This window comes from Populus alba, chromosome 6 (assembly GCF_005239225.2).
Source record: "Populus alba chromosome 6, ASM523922v2, whole genome shotgun sequence".
Lineage (NCBI taxonomy): Eukaryota > Viridiplantae > Streptophyta > Magnoliopsida > Malpighiales > Salicaceae > Populus > Populus alba.
In genome coordinates, this window is record NC_133289.1 from 11,459,047 (window position 1) to 11,486,249 (window position 27,203).

Below are 27,203 nucleotides of genomic sequence, written 5' to 3' on the forward strand. Positions count from 1 at the left end.
ACATCGATTTAGGCCACCAAAATAAAAGAGTTTTGTGTCAAATTGTTCCATTTGATGCGGGGAGTTCATATTAGATGTTTTTATATCTTAAAAGTTCGTGAAAAAATATATCTGAGTTCGGGTTGATTTTTGGTTTCAGGTCAAGTTCAGTTTTTGAGGTGGTTTTTAGGGTTTTTTGAGGCTATGAATAGATTTGTTATGGTTTCTAAGGAATTTTATAGGTTTTTAGGGTAAAAAAATAGGTTGCAAAATAGGATTTTAGGTCAAAAGAACATGGACCTTGATTTTCCAGCTACCACAGTGTTCAAAATCTGTGCAAAATAGGCGACACATTGTCTATTATGGCATGGTTGCCAAACCAAAGGCGCTTGAGTTTGACGTGATTGCCTAACCCACTACTTTGGGTCTGGCGTGGTTGCCATGAAAATATAACTTTAAAAAATGCAATTGAAAAGAAATAAAGTGACGTCGGTTAAAAAATTAAAAACAAAAAAAATAAACAAACCTAATCTCTTTTATTTTGTTTGGAGGGTTTCTTTTAAATAATATTGATTTTTTTTGTTATGCATTTAAATTTAAAAAGGTTTTTCTTGTTCATCTATTGTTTTGTTTTTATCTTTTATATAGATAAACTATGTTTTTTAAAATAAAAAATATTTATTTTCAGATGATATTTTTAATATGTATAATCTTACATGTTATTTCATTTTTTCTCTTTATTTTATTCAATCAATTTAATGTTTTATTTTTCAAGATTAAATATGTTGATCTACATTTGTTTCTCGGTTTTTCAAGTTTTGTTTTTAGGTGCCATTAATGATTTTGTATTTATTTATTAGTGCATATAACTCTTAGTTTATTTAATTACATGTGTGCATAAACTTTTTTGATTTGTTATATTTTTGAACTACAAAAATGCATTGAAAAAACCTGCATATATAATTTTTTATGAAAAGTAAAAATATTTGACTTGTAGCAGAGCGCGGTCACCTAGTTATTCACTAAATTTTGAGTTATGAACTTTATTTTTACATAATTTTCACGGTGTTGTATAGTCTTAAAATCAATGTTGATCAAATATGTTGCCATGTTGTTATCTGAATTTTGTTTTTTGGAAAAAATAGATGATGCTGAAATTTGTTTTAAGCATTTTATTTATTTTAAATTGATCTTCATTCATGATATATTTTATTTTGGTTTATTTTGGATTAATTGATTTGAACTTGCTTTTTATATGGTTTTTTATTATCTTGATTTTTTTTAAAACCAAAGTCATATTATTATTGGTTGTCGAGTTTGTCGGGTTATATGATAATGCAAAAAACATTCCTTCAATCTTTATATTTTTTTGTGTTTTAAAAAGATTGGTCCGACCCACGATATAATACAGGTCAAATGACTAGTATAATTTAAAAAGTGTGGTAGAATTGTTGTTTACAATGTTCACACATAGACATATCAATATAGATTGCTATAGTGAATTTTTTATTTGTTTTTTTGTCCCTTAACTTTTTTTTTTCAATTATACTCTTATAGGCCCAAGTTTATTTCTAATTAATGCAATTTATAGAGGAAGGGCAAGAATCAAAGTAAAAAATGTTGCAAAGAAAGGTGGCCTTTTTCAAACTTAGGATGAAAAGTTCACATTGGTCCTTAAACTTTTAAATTATAAACTTGCAGTCCCTCCCAACTTGAAAAAATCAATTTTGACCTCAAACTTTATTTTCCCTTAATTTTTGATCTCTAATTTGAGAGAGGAGAAAGAAAGTTGCTGTATTTTGATAATAGAGAAAAAGTCTCAATTCATGTCAATTCCAACCATTAAATTTTGCTTTGCAATATACATCTAAATTTATATTTTTATAAAGCACAAATTCTAGTTGATTTCACAAATAAATCAAATTCAATGGAAGAATTTATGGGTGAGTAAAAAAATTGAAAAACCAATTAAATTGAGAAAAATAAAAAAAAATAACCAAAAAAACCAAATTGTGAAAAAAAAACCGATTAAAATTTTAAAAAAACCGAATCGGTTTTATAAGCTTGATACCGAAAAAACCGAACCAAACCCAAATGAAAAAAACCGAGGCAAACCAAAAAAACCATTTTTTATTCTAAAATAACCGAACTGAACCAAAACCAGTTGGTTTGAACCGGTTTCGATTTTTTTTGAAAAAAAAACAGTTTAATCAATTTTTGATAAAAACCGAACCAAACTGAAAATGATCATCCTCAAAAGAATCAGATTATTTTTTAATATTTTGTAGAAATATTTTAAATAGAAATCGTACTAAACCATGTATTTTAATAAAATCATAGGTAGAGATTTGTATGTACACTCTTTCTCCACGATTACAAAAAGTTTCTTCTCTGAAAACTTGAATAGCAACAGTAACATTACATTCATTTTTGCGTAACCTTGCCTGCAGAGTGGTGGGCTAGGTGAGGAGACTCCCTGTGCTAAGAAATAAAAAACAAGTAAATAACATTTCCCTCGCCTTCTTTTCTTCAAGTTGCTGTATTAGGCTTACTTGTAATTTTTTCTTGTTCTATTGTTTTAAAATCGTAGATTAGTTGCGGATACAGGCTTTTAGCTTCTCTTAAATTAGCTTTATATATATATATATATATATAGCTAACCAGGTGCAGGGACTTGGGTCAAATAAAGACTTCTTTTCACGGCTAAATTTGAGGTTTTCCTTCAATTATATTATGTTACAACATAAATTGGGAGTGAATGATAGGATTCAAGAAGCGCACACACATCAATAGATACTACCCAATTCTCATTCTATACTTCTTTTTTAGCACAGGGAGTGTGTAACAGGATTCAAGAAGCGCACACATATCAAGAAAAACATCAGTTACAACATCTTTTTATCTCTTCTAAATTCATTAGGATCTATACGAAAAAAATCACTGAGTTGTACAACATCATAAGCATCTCCATGTCTGGTTGGTTTTGGAAACTTGTAATGAGACATCATTTTTCTGTGATCCATAATCTACTAGTTTTGCAATCTCAACAATTACACTAATTTTTATTGAAATAAACCATCCAGTTTCATAACATCATAGGCATATCATGATCGGTTTAACCTTTCAATTATAAGTCAACATCTGTACAGGGAAATGGAACCAGAGATGTACCGAAGTAACCGAACAGTCTCGGTCACTCAACCTTCTCCATCACCTTGATGCCATACGCTTGTAAGATGTCCAGTGCTGCAAGACCACCAAACATATCATCATATTCAAAAACATATTTCAATGTCTTATCTTCTCAGCAGCACCATATCTGGAGAGGAGTGGATTTTCATTTACCTGGTACATATACTTCAGGTTCAAAAGGTCTTAAGACACCTCTTGTATTGATCTTGTTCTCTAGCAAGAGCTGTGGAAATTGAAATCAACATCTTGGTTAGAGCATTTCCTGAAAACTGATGAAAATAAAAATAACAGTACGGGAGAATGGAAGCAAACAAATACCAGAGCTCCAATGGCCACTGGAATACCAACAGTGAGAGCCATGGCAGTGGTTGTTTTCCCATTCACGGTCCTTCCAAATTCTAGTAGTGTGCCCTTATGGTTCTCTGTAGCTTGGTTGTCAGGGAATTCTACCTCCATTTCATGATGCAAAAGCACCATATCCTGACCATAAATTTGACAAGTGGGAATCATTAGTTTCTGCCAAGAACAAGGAATCATTGTAAAAAAAAAAAAAAAAAAAACTGAATGATATGACACTAAATATATTATTTTACTGCAAGGTGCATACCTGTTCTGTGCTGGAATAGGCCAACCTTTCTTCCATGCGGTAACAGGTAACATCAAATGCAGTTTGGCAGGAGACAGGAATTTCTGTCTGCTCATGAAGTCCTAAATATCTAGTCCACATGGTAGAACAATCTTAGCTACTTGATATGAGCATGTCACAGCATGCAAAGCAGTTGATAATAAAGAAAAGCAGAATGTGATAGCTTACATAATGGTTTTGGCCGTCCTTACTGCAGTTCCTTGCTCTTTGCAATGCCCAAGTGCAACAATTCTCTCACTAATGTGCTTCTCTCCTAGCAGAACTCCATCCGGAATTTCACTAACAATGTTTAGCAGTTCACAAAGGAATCTTTTGAATGAGGGTCTCTGTCCATGTCTTAAAACTGGATGAGATTCAGTATTAAATAGACCAATACTTGCAAGTGTCCCCATTATTTCGCCAAACCCTACACAAATAATCAGAAAATAAGTTCTAGACGGACATAAAAAGTTCCTTGCCCCCCTTTTTTTGAGGAAACAAAGCATTTCAGAGAACAGGAAGCCAGGACAGTGAGCTGAACTAGGAGAAGAAAACCACATCCATTTTCAGCTATGACAAAAAAAGTATGTTGGATTTAGTTCCTCGGTTATAAAGTCCTAGTGCTCAATCTACTGAAAAATAATTTTTGCAATTGTATTTTCTTAGAGATCAGCTTAAATAATACATATTTGAAGCATCCAAAGACATGTTATACCTTCATAGCGGAGCGTTCCACGAAAGATGGTGGATGCTTCATCTTCTATGCCATACAGTTTTCCATAAACTAAAGAATTGCGATTTGGAAGACATTCTAATGCAAAAGCTGGAAAATTCGGTATCCTAAATCTGAATGCTGAATCATAAAGTTTCTCACCTGCAAGTACATACAATAAAGTGAAAAACAAATCAGAAAAGAAAAAACCTTGAGAGATTAAACATTGATTCTTTTGTGTGATCATATAGCCTTCTAAAATTGTTAGTAGCCAGCCATAACATTTATGTATGAAATAAAATAAAATTATGAATATGTGATTGTCATGTAAATAAATTACATGCATTTTGGTGATATAGATCAAGTATGATTTTTTCTTGCAGACATGAGAAATATTCCATTTCTGGTCTATAATAAGAAACAAAAAAGATACATATCCTACTACTTGGATTTATAAATTTTCCTTATTCCAAACCACTTACCATCAACATGCACAATTTCACCATGATATTTATATATGGCCGGATTGCGCCCAGATCGGATGGCTCCTGCAGGACTCCAGCTGAACAACTAAAAAGGTCAGTAACTGCCATAACCCATTTTAAGTTAGAATTACTGCAAAAGAAATCCAGGGAAATGTCAAACAACCTTCAAAATTATTTTCGATAAGAGAACATTTAATGAATCTTCCTTCTTAATTTGCAGTCAGAAACTTTTACAATAAGCACAATTTATGCAGTGTGATAATGAACCAACAGTGCAGAGAAATAAGGAAATCAAATATACAAGAGATGAGGAGATAAAGGTGGCTTAACGGATAAGAATACCAGTAGTTCCCCCAGAGTCACTGGAGAACATTTGTCAAAGTAAAGGGAAGAACAGCTGAACAAATTCTGGATCGTCTCTAGGGTATAAAATGATCAGGAATACAACTGGTCATTCATATTTAGAGGCACTTATTCAGTGAGCAATCCAATACTTAGCTGTAACAGAAAACAATGTTACTAGAGTGGGAAAGGAAACAAGAAAGAAGATGGTAATTTAAGAGTTGCTGAAATTGCCTTCTCAAAGATATCTGGTTAAAAGAACCTTCAGGCCACATAACGAGCTTTACCTATTTCTCTCATTCTCCCCTGCCTTCTGTTAATATATTAGACTTAGTTGCTTATTATTAAGCACTTAACATGAGTATCTACTTGTTTACAGGCCAAATCACAAGAAAATAGAGAATCCTGGTTCTCTAAGCCAATGCAGTAGTGATCCAGCAAAGTCATGAAGGTACCGAAGAATATCCAAACAAATTGGAATATCAACAAAAACTTATAAAATCGCACTTAAGACATTCTAACCCTATAGTTTAACAAGTAAATCATTGTCTATTATCTAACGAAAGGGCAAGCATACTTCAAAGGGAATCAATACAACAGCATTACAGCTCTTATTTAAAAAGAACAGGTCGTTTTAGTCCAACAGTACCCATGAGATTGTAAAACTCATTGATCAGTGTTGATTTGTAATAGAGCAGTTAATTTTCCTGATCTCCCTGATTAATTCACAATGATATGGAAACTCAATCATACTGTCCAATTGCATGGTGATGTGCCAGTCCACTTAATTTCCAATTCCCAGCAAAAACATGAGAAGGAAAAGCACCAGAAACGGTAACTTTCAAGGAAGCCGGGCCACATAGCTAGGTTTTTATAGTGTAAGCTGTTTCAGGAAATACCTGAATTTATATGCTAATGGGTTATTTGCAGCTGCTGGGGATGGGAGTCCTCCACAATAAGAAGTGAAAGACTTTATTCTCCCTTTCCGAACACGTACATTGTTGATCATCTTCATTGCCATCATATGATCTGAAAACAATGTGTAATTACAGATCAAAACAAAAGCAGGTAACAGGAAATCATGTGTACATTTTGGTTTTCAAAAATCTACAGAGTTGTTATTTTTAGATATTAATAACCATAGATAAGAACAAATGAAAGCTTAAAGGAAAAAAATGGCTTCAGTTTGATGAAAAAATAATTAAAACTTGTATGAGAAATCTGAATGCAAGACTATAAATTTTCATGGCTGAAGTTGGAAATGGTTCAAGTCATTAAGTTCCATGAAATGATAGTAAAATATGATGAAAAAATATGGACAGAATGATGCTCCAAAATTTCAGGAAGGTCCTTTTGAAGTCAGCAAATGCATCTATACTGGATACCTCCTGATTATGACTCTACATGAAATTAATAATTTTATCATGCCAAGGATATTGTAGACTGGTAATAAGTATCTTAAGCCTTTGGATCTCAAAACATAAAACTTCGATGTTTGGTCTTATAGCAAAATCTAGAATGAAAACTGACCTATGTACTTGCATATATATGACACCATGTGTTTATGTATTTTTAAAGGAAGTTGTTCCTTTGTGAATGCACTATTCTAGGTGTGGATGGCCTAGCTAAGAACTGAACAGAGGGACTTAGTCCCCCTCACCCCCCCCCCCCCAACAAAAAAAGAAAAAGAAAAAAGAAAAACACACCATGGAAGCATACATTAACAGTGTAATACATAATTTTGTTTATAATGGAAATTACCAATTCCTGGATCCAAACCCATCTCGCCAAGAATAGTAACATCAGCAGCTTTTGCCTCTTCATGTAGAAATGACATAGAATCATCAACGTAGCTTGCTGTGACAAGATGCTTTTTAAGCTGAATCAAGAGACAAGTCATGTCCTTAGAAGAAAGAAATAATGTAAAGCATATGCAATATTTCTAACATATCCAATAAGTGACATTGAACTTCAAGAACTTGTGGAGGCAACAAAAACAACTTGTATGATGAACCTCATTTTAGTATCAGGCTTAATTTTCCATCAAAATCAAAGTGAACGGACTACAATGCATAATGAATATCAATATAGAGTAAAATACCTTGATGCATGCATTAGCTATGATTATGTGGCAACTAGGGGGGAGTAAGCTGATAACAACCTCAACCTGCACAAGGGCAAGAAAAACATTGGCAGTATATAAAACCATGATCCAGCACTTATCTTATCTTATCTTGGGAAAAAAAACGTGTTATGGTGAAGTTGAAGTAGATTTTCTAGATGTCATAATGCAGTGATTTGTACCATATTACAGCCAGTTAACCACCTCTGCCTTATTCTCCAGATGGTAAAGTATTATTCATTATAGGTGCATGCTATTTTTTCTTAGGTTGTGAAGCCAACACTCCTCTAAGTGTCATTAAATTGATAATGATAGAATTTATCATCACAAAATTGTTTTTCAAGAACTAGTGCAGCCAATTTCTGATGAATATATGTATCATATTGCATAGAAAGAAGACTTTACCTGTGAAATATACTTGCAAAGACTTTCATCATCCTTCACATCAAGCTGAACTGCCGATGCATTAGGAATTCCATCTATAATCTGCACCAGACAAATTAATATTACGTCAGAACTTTCAAATGAAAAGAATAGCAAGCACACCAAGTTAAAGCTTTTAAATGCAAAAGAATAATAAGCACTCCAATTTATATCTGAATAAGTACAGCATTGATATGGATGCACAGATATAACCATCATTGTTATGGTTACTACTAATTCACATCCTTGAGATTTAAAATTTTGTCATTATAACATAAGTTGAAACCTTGATGTTCTCACCAGAAATTGATAAGGTAAAGTTTAGAGGTTTTTTTCTGAATTATACCTCTTCTGCATCCTTAAGATAAAGAGAAGCAACTTAGAGGTTTTTTTCTGAATTATACCTCTTCTGCATCCTTAAGATAAAGAGAAGCAACGACAACTTCGACTACATTCTGCCCTTCAAAATCAGTATTCAGACATGCCTTGTACCATTCATGAGATGAAGTGTTTTCAATTGATGTTAAAAGCTCAACAGCTGGTCGACAGACGCGGCCTGCACCAATAATTAGAACAGCGGCCTTCCTTTTTGTATCATTTCCCTTATTCATGTCATTCTGCTGGACTTTACCAACCTTCAAGGAAATTCTATTTCCTTCTTTATTTATAGTTCCATTACTTTCATCTGGATTGGCAAGAGAAGTTAAAGAATCAATAATTTGATTCAGAACTGCCCTATCATGTGCACCAACCTGTCCAAAGCAATAGGAAAACCTGTCATGAGGTTTAAGAAATCCCATATTGGCAATATGCAATGTTTTTGGCTTATGGTTATTAAGTTCAATAAAGTTTCCACTTCAATCTTAAATTATATGAGCATATAAAAATAATCGCTAATTTTCTGAGCATATCAACAGGCAGCATCTGTCAAAATTATTCCTGACAAATAAACACAGCTTTGGCAGAGGTATTTGCACGATCACAGCTGATTTGTTTCGTGTAAGAAATCAAATATAATTCAAAGATAACTTAGAGATAAAATAAAAAAGAACTGAAAAACAAACGCCAACAACTTAAATTTTATGAAAACATGGGAAGAAATTTCTCTTGTATAAACAGGATCAAACTGAAATAAGGTCTACTTACTTCGAGATCAGAGTATGACATAGCAGTAGCACTTTGACCCACTTGACACTTAACCAGGTGGAAGGAGCCACCAGCAGCTTCGATGATATCTAATGCCTCATTTATTAGGAATTGATCGAATAAGTGTCCACTCAGAGATACCTGTCAATTATAATCATAAGAGCAGCCAATCATGCGTGAGATGCCGTAAGGAATCCTTGGATTAAAATGAGTGGCCAATATAATTTCGTGTGGCTTTAATTGAAACGAGTCTGTCGCAATCAATAATCTTTATCTTTCCAGCTACTTCAGCTAATCTCTTTATTGAGCTGGCATATGAGGCATCACATCACCAGGAGTAAGAAAATAGAAAACCTTGCTTAAGATGGTCTCTATTGGACTTTTGAATAAGTATATTTTACAAGGATAAAAAAAAGCTATTAGAATAGAATACAAGGAAAGTCCAAGTCCAGCGTCAGTCCCATGATTTGATTACTCACTATTTTGTGCTAATCTATTTCTTGTTGCTTTTCTCTTGGGAAATAGCATTACTCAAGTTTCCCTATTTTTCCAGCACCCTTGGGAACAATGTTTAGAAGTGAGTTCTTTAGTTCCACGAGTTTTGAAAGAAAGTTGGTAAACGGGTGTGATCAGATTTTGATTACTATAATAATTGCATTTTTGTGCTTCCATCATTTAATATGATGAAAACATTTGCTCCATATTTGCTGTTGGAGCTAGGTTTTAAACGATGTAACGTTAACTTGAATCTTTGGCTTCTCTACTTTGTTTTCTCCAAGAAATTTGTACTCATTCTCATTTGCCAGCATAAATTATGAAAACAAATAGCATGATCTACAAATTATATTTAATCTGGAATACAAACGTGCAAGCAAAACTGAATAACTTACCAAAATACTGAACTTATACTTGCTAGACTTTAAATTTGTATGACTTTCTGCTATATCTCTGCACATCATGAAAAAGCGTTCATGTTATTACTAACAGAAGACAGCATATACATTCTGAATGGATGCAATAGCTTTCACAGATCTCTTGGATCATTTGAATGCATTACAAATTCCAATGACTTGACACTATAGCCAAAGGTTTGCAGAAACCTTGTTGCTGGTCAATTTTACTTCATTGCCAGGTAAAAGCAGAACTAGTCCTCTAAAACTTAATATTACCCCCACCTCCTTCCCTTCTTCAACTATATAAGTTTCAAAGGACGAAGGTGGTTTTCAAACTGTGAGGTTTGATCTGTTAATCTATGTGGTGACATCCAAAACTGGTAGGCAGTAATTCACTGCACAAATAAATAATGTCAAAGAGAAGGAAAGAAAAAAATATTATGAAATGGAATAAAAAAGCTTACTCTGAATCAGACTTTCGCATGCGTGGAATGTATTCAAACAAGGGGGTAAGTGCTCCTCCATGGGCTATGCAAGCTTTCCTTAGATGTGAAGGTAGCTTAGTAATGTCAGATGTTGAAGCCAAACTGCCAATAAACTGGGATAGTATGTCTCCGAAATGTTGGGAAGCCTTTCCATGATTTAATGGTTTGGTACATGTTACCATGAACATTGATTAGATAATGCATGAGTAACCTAGACCTATTGCTCAGAGAAAGAACAATTACAAGCTTAAAGGTTAAGGATCGGAACAACAAACCTCTTTTGCAAACTGTGTAGGAAGAATGTCAACGGATGAAAATATCATACCATCACCCTCCATGTCGTGGTGATACGAATCATTTAATGGATCATATCTGACAACCATGGTAACCAATCAGCACAGGAACAGTATGATAGCAATTGAAGGTTACTGTTGGCCAGGATGCATGTTAGAGCCTCAGCTGGTGAAGGTGTGAAGCAAACTACAAATACTAGAAAACCAAAATCCAAGCACTCTAAGTGGAATCAGCAGAGACAAGCCACACTGTTTCTCTTTAGGGAGACAGTTGAAAGAACAGTTTCATTTTGAGTTTCTGTTAATCATTTGTGACAATTTCCTTCTTAGGTTCCATCATCCTTTGGGGTTGCACATCTTCCAAGAGCAATTTTTAAGGGGTGTAAAAGTTGGTTTTTAAAGATGTTCGGTGTATTCATAAATTGAAGGGTTAAATGTTATTAGAAAGAGAGAAAATAATTAAATGAATTAATTTATGCACCATCTCATAATTTCCTCCAAATGGGATGTTAGATTGATGTTATTTAAGATCTTAGTTAAAGCTACGCAAGCAAACAACCGTAGTAAAACACCTAAACAACTCCCTGCACGATCATCACCATCTCCACTTTCAGTCAAACTAAACAAGGAAAAAATCAATGAAGCATGGGACAAGAAAATAGTTGGCATAAAATGTATTTCATGAAATACAAGAAGCTAAATACGTAATACCTCACGTATGGTGAGTCAATTGATGTGGTCTGGTTGATGAACTCTAATGAGCCCTCAATATCACATGTTATGTCAGCGATTCCAATAAGCGGACAACCTCTCCTCGTTAGATCTTGAAGCTGCTGGGTACTCAACAACCGAGGAAATCTTTTTTCCCAGTACATGCAATTGACTGCAGTACAGTAAAGTTAAACAGTTACTAATAGCACACAATGATTCTATAACTAAAAGGAGAGAGACACATTAATATACTAGAAGTTTGGCCATTTAATTAGAAACTTTTTATCTATTCATCTACCAAGAAAAAAGGATTTCTATAACTAAAAGGACAGAGAAACACATTTTGACCCGAATTTGGGTAGTTTATAAGCATAAATCAGGAGCTTGAGCTCAAAAATTATTTTTGAGATAATCTAATGAGGCTTGACAATTTGGAGGTCAACAAGGAAACTCCATCAGCAAGAGCTCGCTTGTAATAGCAGAAACTTTACTTTGTGAACTCAGTAATGACAGTATCTTACGGAAAAATAAATATTATACCAATAACAGATGCATATGGGGCTATTTTTTCATGGAAAATGGGCTTGTAGTGCTCTGGATGTGCATAGTAGTCTGTCTGCACCGAAAACAAAACATCCATGGTCAGAATAGTTCAAATTTAACACATACAATCCCAATGAATTCAAAGAAACCAAGTGTTCACTCTTAATTGAAGATCAATGACTTCCAAGGCTTTAAAGAATTACTAAGCACATTTGCATCTCAAAAGTTAGGAATCTAATAACTGATTAGCACTAGGTTATTAAGCAAACTATAAGTGAAAATTGATTGTCCTTGGTATGCTAAGAGTTAATCGAGCAGCTAAAATCTATTGAGGCTGACAGTATGGCAGTTCACACAAAGATGAGATATCAACTCTATAAACGATACACCACAAGACCTAGTAGAAATGTATCATGCACTTTGGCAAGGGAAAAGATAGTTTGATCAGGTATGACAGACAGCGAAACCAGAAACAGAAATACTGGAGAATCTTACTTTATCAAATGTTTTTGAAGAATCTAGGTGTTCAACCATGTCTTGACAAGTGACCACACAACCATATACTTGGAAAACTCTCTTTGAAGCCTTTTCAGGTGGAATGAGATCCCTGCCCTAAGCAAAAACAAGAAGTTGCCTTAGGTGAGCGCCAAAGAAATGTTGCTGAGCAAATTAGCAAAAGAGACAGTGAGAAAATTGAAATGATGAAGAACAGGAGTACATAGTATCATTTTTAAAGTATAGTGGCAATAAATTAGAGCGAAATGATAACTGAAGACCCCTATAGAACTTTCTGTGGTTTCTGGTCAGATTTTTCTATTCATCTTCACCTGTTCTTTAAAAAAGGTAATCAGGTGGTTTCTTCTGCCAAGAAGTTGCTCAAAACTTACTTGTGCAAATAGCTCTGGAAGTCTGCTTGGATCAACAAAAGTGTGTGGAAGAAGCTTAAATATCTCTTGTGCGCCATGAGAAACTATTAGGAAAAGGAAAAGACAAGAGAGACATACTGCATGAGAAATATAAGCCTTTAAAAGTTTGCAGCAGAAATCATTATGTTTGCGTGTATGTGGAGCAATTTAAATGTATAAACATGAAAATCAAATTCCACTGCAACTAGTAATTGAATTAACAGCAGCACTTAAGAAACATGTAAAATACTTCAAAACAGAATGATATATCATCAAATGATCTAAGAGTGCAGAGACTGAACTTAATACCATGATCCACATCTTTGATAGCAACAATATTGAATTTATCAGCTAAGGACATCATGGATGTTTGGAAAATAGAATATAAAGTAGCTCTTTACCATACCATTTCCATTTCCAGATCCGGTGAATATGAATACCAAAGGACAGATTCCTGATGGCAATCCAAAAGTAGCGATCTCTTCTCCAACAGAAATAACAGCAGCTTTGGCAGCAGCCAAGGATGAATACATGTAAGCTTCACCCAATGAGAGGAACGGTGTTGAATATCCAAGACTTAGATAACCTGAAGAAAAATTTTAGTAATAAAAACAAAAGGGTTACAATCATCTCCAGCTGGAATATTCCAAACATAGTAGACCAGGATCATCATTTCAGCATCACTAAATGAAATAAGGCCCTACAAACATAAACATCTCCTCGTACTGGAAGTTAAAAAGAACAACAAGTGTGCAGAAGTAATTGTGATTGTATGCAAACAACCTCTACAAAAACGAGACATAAAAGTGCATAACAACAGTCATCAAATCAACAGTGTAAGATCAGTAAAAAGGATTCCAGAAGTGGAGCATACGCTTTCCTAATCCACCCAAGAAATCAATGAACCCGGCTCTGCCAGCAAATTTCCCGAATGCAAGTAACCTTTTACCATGGTCCCCGACAATAAGTTCATAGTCATACAATGACACCCTCTGAGCTAGTACCTACACGACAAAGATAAATCAGCTAGAGCAAAATTATCACCATCAATTTATCACAGCCAACAAGGACATGAACACAGAGAAATACCTTATCCAACAAAGGCATGTTTTCTTTCTGAGCCTTGTGAGTATGAGAGAAGAAGGCATAAGCTCTATCATGAAGAATCATATCCAGCTGCGCCAAAACCAAAAAAACCCAATCAAACTTCCTAACATAGTTACCCTTCAAAACCAGAGAACATACGATCTCATCACCTTGGGCTGCTTGATTCCCACGATGAGACCACATTCGGACAAATCATCCGATATCTCACAGCCAACATCCTCATACATCGCATCATGATGAATACGCTTCGTCGACGGCTGCACAATTATCCGAGCCACCCCAGTTTTATCCTTCCCACTGTGCAAAAGTCGAGCACAATGAGAGGGGGTTAAAGGCGCCCTTCTTTCCCACTTGTTCACTGACTCCGAGAGGATTCCAACAACTCCATTACCAAGCATGGTGTACGTACCTTCTTCCCTGTTCTTCCTGAATAAAGCAATCATACAATGAGCATTATAATTTAAGATAACCTTGTTGCAAGATGACGAAACAAACTGTTCCTTAATATGCTTGATTTTGAAACTATTTATGCCATTCCAAACAAGATAACTTTCAAAATAAAATTAAAAAATATTAAAGTAGAACAAAACCAGTTTCACTTGCTAACGCAATCAAACAAATTATTTAAAAACATAGCCTCCAATTATCGTCTCGATAAAAAACAGAATCGATCAATAAATAAACATATGACGACGGCTATGCTTGAAAGTGAAAGAATGATTATCTAGATTTTTTTATTTCTTCCTAACAGTTGGAACAAATAATGCATGCATGGATTACATCAACAAATATAGATTTTGAACAATTTTCTTATATATATATATAGTAGTCATGGCACTATTCGAGGTGGATCACAGTACTTTATTGATCAAAAACCCCACAGTGATCCCCAGCAGCTTTACACTTAAACCTGAAAATATAACCAGAGAATAAATATAAAAAATTAATCGTAGTGCCGATTCATAAAAAGAAAAGAGAAGAGATGAGAGAAGGCCACCTTTTAATCACAAAAGTCTTAGTCCCTCCTCTGTCCTCTTGTTTATCTATTTTCTGTCAGAGAAAGAGAGAGAATCTCTGATTCTGATTCCGGGCGTTAAAAGTGAGTGCGGATGCAAGTGCTAGAACAGTTCATTCTATGTGATATCACATCATCGTATTACAGTTAAAATACTATTTAAAAAAAATATATATATATTTTTAATATTATTATATAAAAATATAAAAAAATAAATTTTAACCACAGTGCCTAATAAAAAGGTGTTTAAAAATATTGTAGTAATTATTTTTTTAAAAAAAAACTTTAATTTTTTTTTAATATTATTATATAAAAATTAAATTTTCAAAAATTAAATTTTAACCAACAATGCCTAATAAAAATGTTTTTTAAAAATATTATAGCGTTTATTTTTATAAAATATTTTTTGATTAAAAATATGTTAAATTAATTTTTTTTATTTTTTAAAAATTATTTTAACATTAACACAAAAAAATATTTAAAAATATAAAAAACTAATTTAAAATAAAAAAATAAAAAAAATTCAAAATATTTTAAAAATATTTTTAAATATAAAAACAAACTGCCTCTGGCAACTTTTTCTTATTGTTTTTTTTTTTTTTTGTTGCGGATTTTGAACTAGAGTACAAAAATTTGAGTAACAAACACTTTCGTACTGCAATTTCAGAGGAACATGCGTTACGGAGTTTCAGTTTATTTGTTTGTTTTTTCTTGGGAAAGGACTTGTGTGTGACTAGACGATTATTCATGTGATATGGATATGGCTGACGTAATTAGCCAGCAAGTGGAGGGTCCACGCATTTCCCACAATGTTGTGCCACGTCTGTTCCCATAATGTTGTGCCACGTTTGTTCCATTAGTGAGTTATCTAACCACACCCACCCAGACTGCTTTGTTGTTGGCAACTGGGACAAGTTAGAAGAGGAACACCGTGGCGTCACGTGTTTTCCTTGTGAGAATCCCAGACTACTTCCCTTCCTATTTTTTAAGATAAAATTAATAAAATTATATATGACATATTACCACCTTTGCTAATGTTCGATTTTTTAAAGGTAATATTTATAATTATTTTATGAAAAACTATATATAAACCTAATAAGTATATTTAAAAAAAAAAGCTTTGGCTCATGAATATTCAATGAGAATAATTTTTTATATATATTTTTTTATAATTTTTCATATTAATTGTTGTTTTATTTTCTCATATAGTCAGGATATAATTAAAATATATTTTTTTGTTTGCTGAAAATTTCTATATAGTTCATGATAAATTCTTATTTGAAAAATCACTATTCTGATAAAAAGACATGCTTTAGTCAAAATAAGAAAAATAAATGAATAATAAAAAAGAGATTTTTGACTAAAGAAACATTTTTTCTCCTACTAAATTTAAACCATTTATATTTGTAAGATTATCTATTTTAATTGCTTTAAGTTTTCATTTAAATAACCATGCTATTCATAAGAAAAAAAATTTCATTGAAATTAAAAATTACATTAACAAGAAAAAAAGAATTTTATCTAAAAGGCATATTTTTTATTTCAAAATTTTAATCATTTGAATTTTTAAAATATTTATTTTAAAAACTATAAAATTAAATGAAAGTAGATTTTCAAAGTGCACGGAAAAAAAACAAGTGGCATCCTATAAAGTTTAGAAAAACAACTAGGTTTTTCTTCCCCCGTTATGTTACAAGTCAGATATATATATAAAAAATTAATCGTAAATAAAAGTTGTTCAGCTCATAATAAATTATTTGATATTATTATTAAATATGACTCAACAAGTTAATCTTGAATTTTACCAACTAGATTCCTTATTTAATTTTAGTTTAAAATTAACTAGTGTTAAAGTTTCTATAATGTAATCCATATAATTTGATGAGTTTAAAGGTAACTTAGAAAACTAGTAAAAAGCATAATTTGTGTAATAGCCCGACCCAACCTATTATATATTGTTCATTTTGAGTTTTATTGTCCTCACGATTTTGTTCTTGATGACGAAAGCTCATTTTCTGAGCTTAATGTCCCCAAACTCGTACAACAGGTTATTAACCAATACTACTTATATAGTCTTAACCCTGAACACTTATTTTTGATGTGAGATATCATAATTTGACTTAATAATGTGATAACAAATACAAAATTTTGTAAAATTGTATACTAATTAAATATCATGATATTTGTGTTAAACTACGATAATGATATAAACGAGAACGAAGAATAATAAAGTTGGTTACATGTCAAAATCTTTAAAACCTAAAAACATTATAAGAGGAAAAAAAACTAAATGACTATAATAATCTAATATAAAGAAATAAACTAGAAAAAATATCCTCTTTAAATAGAAAAAAAAACTTTAAAAGCATCATAATAAAAAATAGATAAAATAAAAACAAGAAAATATATATTCTTCTAAAAAAATATATGCATTAAATAACAAATAATCTCATAAAATAAATTATGATAATTAATTTAAAATCAATAAAACATTAACATATAAAATTAAAAATAAAAATCTAAAAAAAACTCTATTGAGAAAAGAAAAAAATTGAAAAATAATTTTTATTTTCTTAAAAAGGCTACCTCCTTAATTGTTGATAAGCGGGGAAAATACGATAGGTAAAGGTAATACGCAAATCTCTCTTCGAGAAATGAGGTGGAAGGATTTCAAAGTTCAATTTCTAAAGTAGCCCAAAGCAAGTCCCGAGGAAGACTGAAGCCCCCTCCGTGAGTTTATATTCGGCCATGAATCGGCCCATTGAGCCCCTCCTCGGCCTCTGTTCAGTTGTGGAAAATAAATAAATTAAGCTTAAAAACATGGCAGGTTCTGGTTTTCCCCAGAAAGTACTTACTCTCTCTGGCTCTGTTATCACCTTCCCCGCCTGTCAAATGCTTCATTGATTTCCCTTCTGCCCAAATTATCAAAATGGCTGACCAGTCGCAAGCACACTCCCGAGTCCCAGACGACACTGTTTACTACGCTATCTTCCCGGACTCCTCTTCCCTCTCTAATCCCTCCGCTTCCTCTCAATCCCTCCACCTCTACCTCCAAATCCTTGACTTCATTTCTCCTTACACCTCCTCTTACATCTGGCAACACGAACCCTTCTCTCTTTCCCTCTCCTCCTCTTCTTCTCCCCCTCTCCCTCACCTCCACGGCAAGCTCCGATTTGGCGACAACATTGAAGATGAGTGGTTCACTGTTTTCCTTCTCTTCCAAATCTCTCACCACTTCCCTTCTCTCTCCATTCGAGTCTGGGACAACGACGGTGAATTTCTCCTCATTGAAGCTGCCTTTCATCTCCCTCGCTGGATTAACCCCGAAACCAGTGATAACCGTGTGTTTATTCGCCGCGGTGACATCCATATTGTTCCGAAAAGCCGGTTACCCAACCCGAAGTTGATCGATTCCTTGAAGTTCTTGATAGACTGCGAGGGTGAGTCACGTGCGGCGGAGTCTGTTCAGACTGCGGTGAAGGGTCGGATTTCTGATTATCCAGAAAGAGCGAGGCGAAATATGCATCAAGCTAGGGTTAGGGTTCCGGTATCGGTGGCACAGGTCTTAAAGCAGGAGCCGTGCTTGATTTCTTTGGCGGTGGAGGGGTTTTATGATAGGGATATTGATACAATGAAGTATGCGGCAAAAATGGAGAAATTTCTTAGTAAAGGGAACGAGGAGGAGTTGGTTTGTGCGGTGATAAAACTTTCTAGAGCTATGTATGCTCAGTTAATGCAGCAGAAGTTTCAGGCACCCAAGTGCTATCGTATGCCAAATCGAGGAGATGACCTGGGTGCGTTTCTGGAGGCGGAGTTAGGTATGAAGATTGCTTGTGGGCTCGAGATGATGTATCAACAGAGGAGGAGGGAAGGAGAGGAGGGTAAAGGGAGCACGTGGTTGAAGTACAAGGAGAGTTTGGAGAGGAGTGGGTATTTTGAAGGATTTTTGCCAGGTTCGAAGGATTACAAGAGGTTGATGGAGAATGCTGAGGGGTATTACCGAAATAGTACCTTGTTTTCGAGGACCAGGTATTTGTTTTTCTTGATAATGCAAGAGTTTCTAGTGCATGGTTTGTTTATATGATGGTGGTCAAACTCTAAATAAATTGCTGAATTGGTTATCCCCTAGCAGAGGAAATATGATTGGCCAGCAAAGCTGGAAGATTCATGAATTATTAGACATCAGGTTCCATCTTGTAGTTTTGTAGGAAAATTGATTATCTGTTGCAGTTTGTAGAAATGCCATGCATCCAGCATCACATCTCTTTTTATAATTGTTTTCAGATTTTCAAATATGAGATGTGGATGCCACAATATCAATATTTTAATGGCTGTTGGAAGCCTTTTTCCTTAGAGTTATGCAAAATAAACCCGATTACTATTTGATGTTACACAAATGCAGTGTTGTTTTCTTTGGTTTTTGTTGTTTAGTCATTTCTAATGATGAAATGCTATTGCAGTCAAATGATGAGTGCTCCAGTGAGACGGATTGATGAGATTCTTGCTTTACCACACTCAGCTGATGATTTTAGGTGCCAGGAGGTTCCACCTTCTGATGATGATTCTTGGCTGTATAGTGGAGAAGATGAGTTGAATGCTGCTCTACAAGAGAGACAAAACGAGATGGATCTCTACAATGCCAAACATAAAAAGAAACAGATGCCAAAAGAGTCACAAGATGCTGGTCCTTCATCCAGTAGTAATTTTGATGATTTTGATCTTGGTGAAATGGCAAAAGCCATGCAAGCATTCGTGGATAAAGCTTCAAGTTACAAGGGAGCGGAGGTTCCAGAAAACAGGTTTGTACATAAACCCTAGGGTTTCAGAATTGCAGAAATCTTGTGCCTAAATTCTAGTTTAATTGTATAATTCTAAAAGATCAATGCTCAAATGTATCTCCCTCATGAAAATTGTGTTTTTTGGTTGACATTTTTATTAACTTTGATTTTTAAAATTGTATTGGCTAGACAGTGTTGTACCTTGGTGACTTTAGTATTAGGAATTCCTGAACTCCAATCTGCCCTAGCTTGGGCTGAACTTAACTTCCTGATTTCAATTCATTTTGTATAAACATAGTTTGTCAGGTCTTAACTTGCTTTCCCCTTTTCAGTTTTTTTAATCTTTCATTTCTTCTTCCTTCTTCTTTTTTGGAAGGGTGGTGGGGTTAGATAGAACTTATTTTTAACCATTAACTCCAGGATAATGCACCATAACTTGTATGTTGAGGTAGTATACCTGATAGAAAATTTATTCTTGGCTGCCCCTGGTTTTTATGTTTATAAGATCTGTATTCATGAGGGTCAAGTGCCATTTTTCCTTGATCTGTTTTAAGTTTTCTAGCCACTGGCTTTTCTTGTTTGTTAGTATCAGATTTTTTGTCATTCCTTGTTCAGATTTAAAATGATTTGATGTGAAGTTATTACATATATTATATGTTGTTAACCTTTTGATTTAAAGCCTTGCATGGACATGTTTAAGATGCTGCATACCCATTCATTCAATGAAGTAAAGGAATAATGTTTATTTTCAGTTGCTAGTTATGTGATTAGAATACCATTGTTGATCTCTGGTTGGAGCTATGATAGTCTTTTCTGAATCATGTTGCTTATGTACTCTAGGGAACAAGAGGCATCAACACCCCTTGGTTAGACTAGAGATTTATTCCCTTCTCCCTTCTTATATTTTAGCCTAAATTGCCTGTTTCTGATCCATGCTGCACTGTTCTTTAGATTGGATCAGCAATTAAGCACAACATTCATGTATTTTGCTGCTTTTATTTGAAGGAATATGAAAGAGGTGGACCTTGATGTGGAGTGTTTTCTAAATGACATGGAATCAGTAATGAAGCGCTATGGCCCTAAAGATGGTGCTACTGATGTTGATTCTGAAGAAGTATCCTCATCTGACATGGATTTTGGTAGGTTTATTCTTTAGTTTGTTATGTTGCACAAATGTCTTTTTTCTCACATGTGCTGCTTGTGGGAATCATATACTTTCTTCCTTTTATGTTAGCTGGTCGAGTCTCACCTCATTTTAATCTAGAAGCAGCAACACAAATCTAATTAGCTTTTCCTATCCTTCAGGAGCTCTCTGTCTAGAGGGTAGTGATGTTGGTTGGAAAATTTTATGTGGTCCTTTGATTTCTAAATCTTAAGGCTAGACTTATTGCACAATAATATACAACAAAGCTACAACTAAAATATGATGTCTGACGGCATAAGATAACTGTCAGTTTGCTGTTTTTGCTAGAATTTACATGCTTTTTTAAGAGCCTTTTCTGTTAGCAGCCAATTGTTTTTTATTTTTTGGGTGGGATGGAGTTTGGTTGGGGTGCGTGGCTGTGCTGGGAGCTTAGTAAGCTTTCAAATTGTTATAAATCACAGGGCTTAATCATGCACATGGATACCTATTGTCTGGATGTTCTGGGTTTTTCCGCTCTTTGTTGTGTTAGCACATAAAGCCAACTCATCTTTGCTAGAGAATATTTAGTTAACTTGCATGAGCTCCAAAGTATATTTGGTGAATTTAGATCAAGTTGAAAATTTATACTGAAGTAAAGTGCATGTTGTGATTTTTCATTTGGGAGATCCACTAAGGTGAAAAACAAACTCTTATTTAGGTCCTGTTTGTTTGCTGGAAAGTAGTTTTCTTTTAAAATGTAAATTTCGGGAAAGTGAATTATTTTCCGATGTTTGGTAGTGTAATAGAAAATAAGTTGGAAAACACTTTCCAGTGTTTGGTTATGTCATGGAAAATAAGTTAGAAAATAAATTATTAATGTTTTATTTTTTTCAAGTTTATTAAAACAATGAGGAACAAATCTTACAAATTAAAAAGTTGAATGAGAATGAAATTGAAAAAAAATATAATTTCATAAATTATCTCAAATAAAATAAATAATAATCAAAATAATAGAGATCAAATCTAACAAATAAAAAAATTAAAAGATGAAGAAATTAAAATAATAATTATTATCATTTCATAAATTATTTCAAATAAAATAAGTAACAATTAAAAGAATGAGGACCAAATTTGATAGATAAAATATTTCAATTAAAAAATGATAAGGGAAAAGCAAATAACAATTATAAAAATAAAACCAAAGTTAATATAAAAATCAAATTCTAAGGGATGAAATTGGAAAAAAAAATTCAAAGCAAAATATATATATAGCAATCAAAAGTTTGAGGATCAAATTTAATATAATCAGTAAATAATATGATATTTCTAAATTTTTCACAATTTCCAGAAAGTGTTTTCCGCCCAAAATAAAAGGAAAACACTTTTCTGGAAAAACGCCTAAATTTTTTTTGATTATTGGAAAGTGTTTTCCGTTGATTAATTTTTCTAATGATAAACAAACACAGAAAAAGTTTAGAAATTGGTTTCCTAAAAATCATTTTCTGTGAAACAAATGAGGCCTTAGATGTTCTTGTACTCGCCATCATGTTTTCATATGGTTATGTCATCCAAATTTAGATGCTACATGGATTTCAGAGGCTGACTTTCTTGCATTGGATCTCGAGCTTCGGGATTCTTATCCCTAGACAAACTTTCCATCCTCAAGTTCTTTTTAACTTGGGCAGAATGATGCGGGTCCACATAATAGATTTTGTAGGGCTATTTATTTTAGAAAGAAACTAGATTAGTGGCCCTTGCAATGCTGTGGGCCAGGTCAAAATTTTTTTAACCCAAAAATAATAATTTAGGAAATGATTATGTTTTTTAAAAAAAGTAAAAGAAGTTCAATAACCGGATTAAATCTTAATTAATTTAATAATACGATAAAAAAATGAGGTAACAACAACAAAAAAAGGAGCCAAAAAAGATGGTGAATGAAATTGAACTCTTAAGACAAATTTCAAAGCCGCCTATTTCACTTCTTTTTTTTATTCCTTTTAGTCCTCTGTTTTTCAATTTAACTCCCTAAAAAATAATATATATAATTGAGTGCTAATTTGGATTTCAGAAGAGCAAAAAAAAAAAAAAAAAAAACACTGCTTCATTTCACAATAATTGTTATAGTGAACAATAATCACGCCACTATAAAAGAAAGAGCACTTTTAGTATATGTTAATATAGTGTTTGATTATAGTTTTTTAGTCTCTCTCTCTTGGTCCCTTGAAGATTGAGTGTGCTCCCATGATTTGGCGATCTTGTTGTGATTCTACATCTTGTTCATGCATGCAGCATATCAGCTCTTTTTTGAGACAAAGCATTAGCACATGAATGGAAGGCTCTTTTCCATGTTTCTTTTGGTTCTTAATTTATTACTTGCAACTATTTTTCTCAGATGAAGATGAGTCTGAAGATGATGATATTATGGAAGCTTCTGAGGATAATGTGGATGGGGAGGACGCTTTCATTAACACTTATTCTGATGCTCTGAATGAGGAACTGAAGAACACCACCCTTAAGAAAAGTTTTGTTCGTAAAGACGACCAATTGTCCAAGAAAAACGAGGTAGCTTTCTCATATTTTGCTTGTGTGGAGTCTGCTGAAATTTGCATTAGGCAGCCATATTTTGTTCCTATTCAGTTAAATGCCTTGTAATGTGCATGAGAAGATACTTGTCTTTCTAGAGGGGTGTTATTTATTTATTTATTTTGCATGTGTTCTTTTTAGTGGGTTCTTAGAGGAGGTTCAAATGCTCGGTTTATTCTTGCTCTGCTCCATGTAGTGTCTAGTTAATGAAGTTTAAGCAAAATGTTCAGACAATATGCACATTTAAAAGTAGGAGTTTACAATATCTGTACTTTTTTTTTTTTTTTTTCCTAGAGTGCCCTGTTGCGTCAAGTATTTAGATCAAATTATGAGATATATGAATTTATTCACGTGCAGGGGACATCAAATACCATGGAGGGCATGGATGAAGAATTTACTCCCGTGGATGTTGATGTTAACCTGGTGAAGAGCCTGCTTGATTCCTATTCATCTCAACAAGGACAACCTGGCCCCACTTCCAATTTGCTGGGGCTCATGGGTCTACAGCTCCCTCAAGATACCACTAAGGGCAAATGAAGCCATTACATCTTCTCCCCTCATCTCATATTTCTCGTGCAATGGTGTTCATGATTTTGCGAGGTAACCCATCTGCACTACTTGGTGTCAACTGGACTTTTAGATGCAGAATTTCCTCATGTAACTTATATACTCTGAACCATCTAATATAATGTTTGAAGTGTTAGCTATCCAATTTCTGGTTTGATCAGTTTGTATTTAGCCTGACTACGTTTGAAACTTCCGAATTGGATTATGGATGAGGTGGTGGATGCGATTTTAGGACAGGAATTGAATTTACACGAAACAGACCTGAAAACCAGCGAAATTGCCTAGAGTGGGGTGCGGTGAGGTCTGCCTGCGGGAGCACATTTATTGTTGAAAAGGCTTGCCTTATACTAGTCTCTCTTCCAGATGGTCTTATCTCACGTCTAATGGTGAAGAGGTTGATAAGTAATTCACCTGCCATTTGTCATTATATAATGAGCTGGAGGAGTTCTGAAGGCAAGATGACGAAAGATACCACCAACTCATCACTGAGCGAATGGGTTTGCACCCTATGGCTCACAAATCATAATGATGTTTTTGAGGGAGAAATTGCGCGATTAGTATATCATTTTTTTTTAAAAATTAAGGAATTGATATAAAAGCAAGTTTGATCATATTGTACTAGCACAACATGGTTAAAAAAGTGTAACATTGTTAAATTATGCTATTTCCGGCTTAATCATGGTTAATTGAAATGATTAAAATCTGATTTTAAAAATAAAAGGTCATAAAATCAAAACTAGGGGCTGTGGTTCATTTTTATTGATTCGTGTAATGATTTCTGTAGATGTACTGATTATTATAGAGAAAATGATTTTTAGAAATTTTTATAAAAATTTGAATGTATTTCAATAATCAGAGAAAAAATTATGGTTTTTTGAATTATTATTTTAGTCTAACTTGAACAGACCTCTTCTTGAGTCTAAACTGTTTGCTGGTCCATAAATGTATTTATTATGTCATTCACGTAATCTATTTGGAGTAAATTTTTATTTAGTTATAGAAGACTCATACTTGATTGTATAGAATTACTTACTACTGTATGAACACTAACTTTTTAAGATTTTTATTGGAATTTATTTTTAAGTTTACAAGCTTGACAAAAGACTAATTTTTACAACTAGATCTAATTAATCAATCGATTGAAATTGAAGATTGGAGTTTGATCATGTCGTGTTTTAGAAGTGCAACATTTATTAAATATCATTGTTTTTGAAGCTTAACAACTATATTTTTACGCTAAAAAATAACAATATTTAATAAGTATAAGCAACATGATAAAACTGTGATATGTTTTTTTAAAAAATCCATTTTCGTGACGATTTTCCTTGAATTCTGACCCAGCAGATACGGTCATACTATTTCCCCTAATGTAAAAGGACCAATTCTATTACTGATGAAATAAGCTCAAAGGGATAACCCGAGAAAGATTTTCTCGGACACAATGGCGAGGATAGCTGACAAAAACGGAGTCTTGGTTTGACTTGATGAGAAAAATCTCTCTCGAGTCAGGCTCTAGCAAAATCTGTATACAAGTTTAAGGCCCAAATGGTTGTCTCTGGGTTGTAATGCAGTGTTCTAAGCTGAACCAATTTGTTTAATGAATTTCAATATACTATCGAAATGTTGGGTGCTGATTTATTTCATCATGCCAGACATTTAACGAAATCGAAATTACAAATTGCAGAGCATGAGGGTAGGTATGTGCAGCTTACAAAACTGGAAAAATTGATAATTAATATTTTAAACCGTTATCGCTATCACAATCCCAAAATTTTAATCTCTCGAGAGTATATAAGAATACCGGAGCAGGTGCTAACACTGCCAGGATGGTGAACTCTTGCAACTGAGGTAAAACCTTTCACTGCTAGAAATTTCATCGGCGGGGCTAGTGGGTTACCTTGCGCACTGGTTTTCCTTTCTCTCTTGATCTTTAAATTCAAAGCTCAATATATCTATTTAATCATCTTATCTTGTGCTCGCTGCACTTAAATCAAGTTCTTAGTTTTCTGTAGTTGTAAACGTATTGATGAATAATGAAGGAACAGAGCTGCCAATAAATAGAATAATATAGAACCTCATCTAACAGCCTATTGGGTTGAGAATCCTTTGACTTGGTATCAGAGCCTTGATGACCCAGTGGTCATCTCACCATCCTCATTTATTTGAATAAAAATTAAGCACAAAGTAATGTCCTGTGCAAGTTTTAAGCCCAAAGAGCTTTCACTTGAGGGGGTGTTAGAGGATTGAGATGGTTCTTTGACAGAAAACTTTCCAAAATTTGAAGGGCATGAGCATAATGGGATCGCTTTGGAGCTCACACTATTGCAGTACAGGCAAGCTATATGATATAGAATTTTCAACAACTGAAGATATTATAATGTACGACGAAATCTAAAGAAACCAAACAAAATAAAGTGAGATTATGTCTATGTTCAACCGATTAAATGAATAAAATTTATTTTAAAAAATAAAATTAACAAAGAATAATGAGCAAAAAAAACTTGAGATAACTAAATTGAATAAAAACAGGACAAAATAAAAGTCATAGAAACAGGACAAAATAAAAGTCATAGAAAGCAGAAGAAAAAAAAACAAAGCTTAATATTTAATTAAATAAATGTTAAATGGTGAAATTAAAAAAATATTAACTTAAAAAATAATAAAAAACCAAATGTAATTTTAGGTGAACCTCATAAAAATGGGTTAATTTTCAAAATTTACAACCCGTGAAATCCTAGACACATGTTTAATTCAAAAAGGTCAAATCCAAACCACTTATATGTTGAAGGCTAAAATATGATAAAATAAATACCAATCTAGAAAATATTGCAAAGCAAAAAAAAAAAAAAAAAAACAATAAAAAAATGAAAATAAGATTTAATAGAAAAAAAAATTGACAGAGGTGGAGTCCTAAAAAAATATATGCAATTTTAAAAATTATCTTAGATTTCAAAAATTACAATTAAAAAAATGAGAATGAAATTTGACAAAGCAAAAAATTTAATGAGAATTAAATTAAAACAAAAATTTAATTTTATAAATTATTTCAAATAAAAAAATAATAACATTAAGAACAAGGATTAAAAAAATAATAATTTTAGGAGCTAATTTGAAAAACCAAGGCTCAAACACCAAAAAAAAAAAAAAAAAAAAAAAGAGAAAAAAGAAAGAAAA

At 33.2% G+C, this 27,203-nt stretch overlaps 2 protein-coding genes across 7 annotated transcripts; one reads left to right on the forward strand and one right to left on the reverse strand.

The window, feature by feature from the left end:
• Positions 1-2,864: 2,864 nt before the first annotated feature.
• LOC118048527 (alpha-aminoadipic semialdehyde synthase) lies at positions 2,865-15,106 on the reverse strand. Of its 6 annotated transcripts, XM_035058255.2 has the most exons (26): positions 14,961-15,106; positions 14,824-14,873; positions 14,113-14,389; positions 13,946-14,032; positions 13,731-13,860; positions 13,263-13,442; positions 12,839-12,954; positions 12,447-12,563; positions 11,949-12,024; positions 11,409-11,580; positions 10,680-10,776; positions 10,384-10,550; positions 9,917-9,974; positions 9,027-9,167; positions 8,285-8,632; positions 7,863-7,943; positions 7,437-7,502; positions 7,097-7,214; positions 6,235-6,364; positions 4,991-5,070; positions 4,512-4,670; positions 3,986-4,223; positions 3,779-3,887; positions 3,490-3,687; positions 3,325-3,394; positions 2,865-3,225 (listed from the first exon to the last, which is right to left on the reverse strand). In XM_035058255.2, exons 3-26 carry the CDS (start codon positions 14,359-14,361, stop codon positions 3,173-3,175), a joined length of 3,240 nt encoding a protein of 1,079 aa, XP_034914146.1. In that variant the 5' UTR covers positions 14,362-14,389; positions 14,824-14,873; positions 14,961-15,106; the 3' UTR covers positions 2,865-3,172. The 6 variants fall into 6 exon arrangements, with proteins under 6 accessions (XP_034914146.1, XP_034914143.1, XP_034914142.1 ...); XM_035058252.2 differs by lacking the exons at positions 14,824-14,873; positions 14,961-15,106 and having other exon boundaries at positions 12,839-12,921; positions 14,113-14,458; XM_035058251.2 differs by lacking the exons at positions 14,824-14,873; positions 14,961-15,106 and having other exon boundaries at positions 14,113-14,458.
• Positions 15,107-17,791: 2,685 nt separating this feature from the next.
• LOC118048526 (protein ecdysoneless homolog) lies at positions 17,792-24,200 on the forward strand. Its single transcript, XM_035058250.2, has 5 exons — positions 17,792-19,007; positions 19,439-19,777; positions 20,762-20,895; positions 23,272-23,441; positions 23,820-24,200. The coding sequence occupies exons 1-5, from the start codon at positions 17,908-17,910 to the stop codon at positions 23,997-23,999; spliced, it is 1,923 nt and encodes a 640-aa protein (XP_034914141.1). The 5' UTR covers positions 17,792-17,907; the 3' UTR covers positions 24,000-24,200.
• The last annotated feature ends 3,003 nt before the right edge of the window (positions 24,201-27,203 follow it).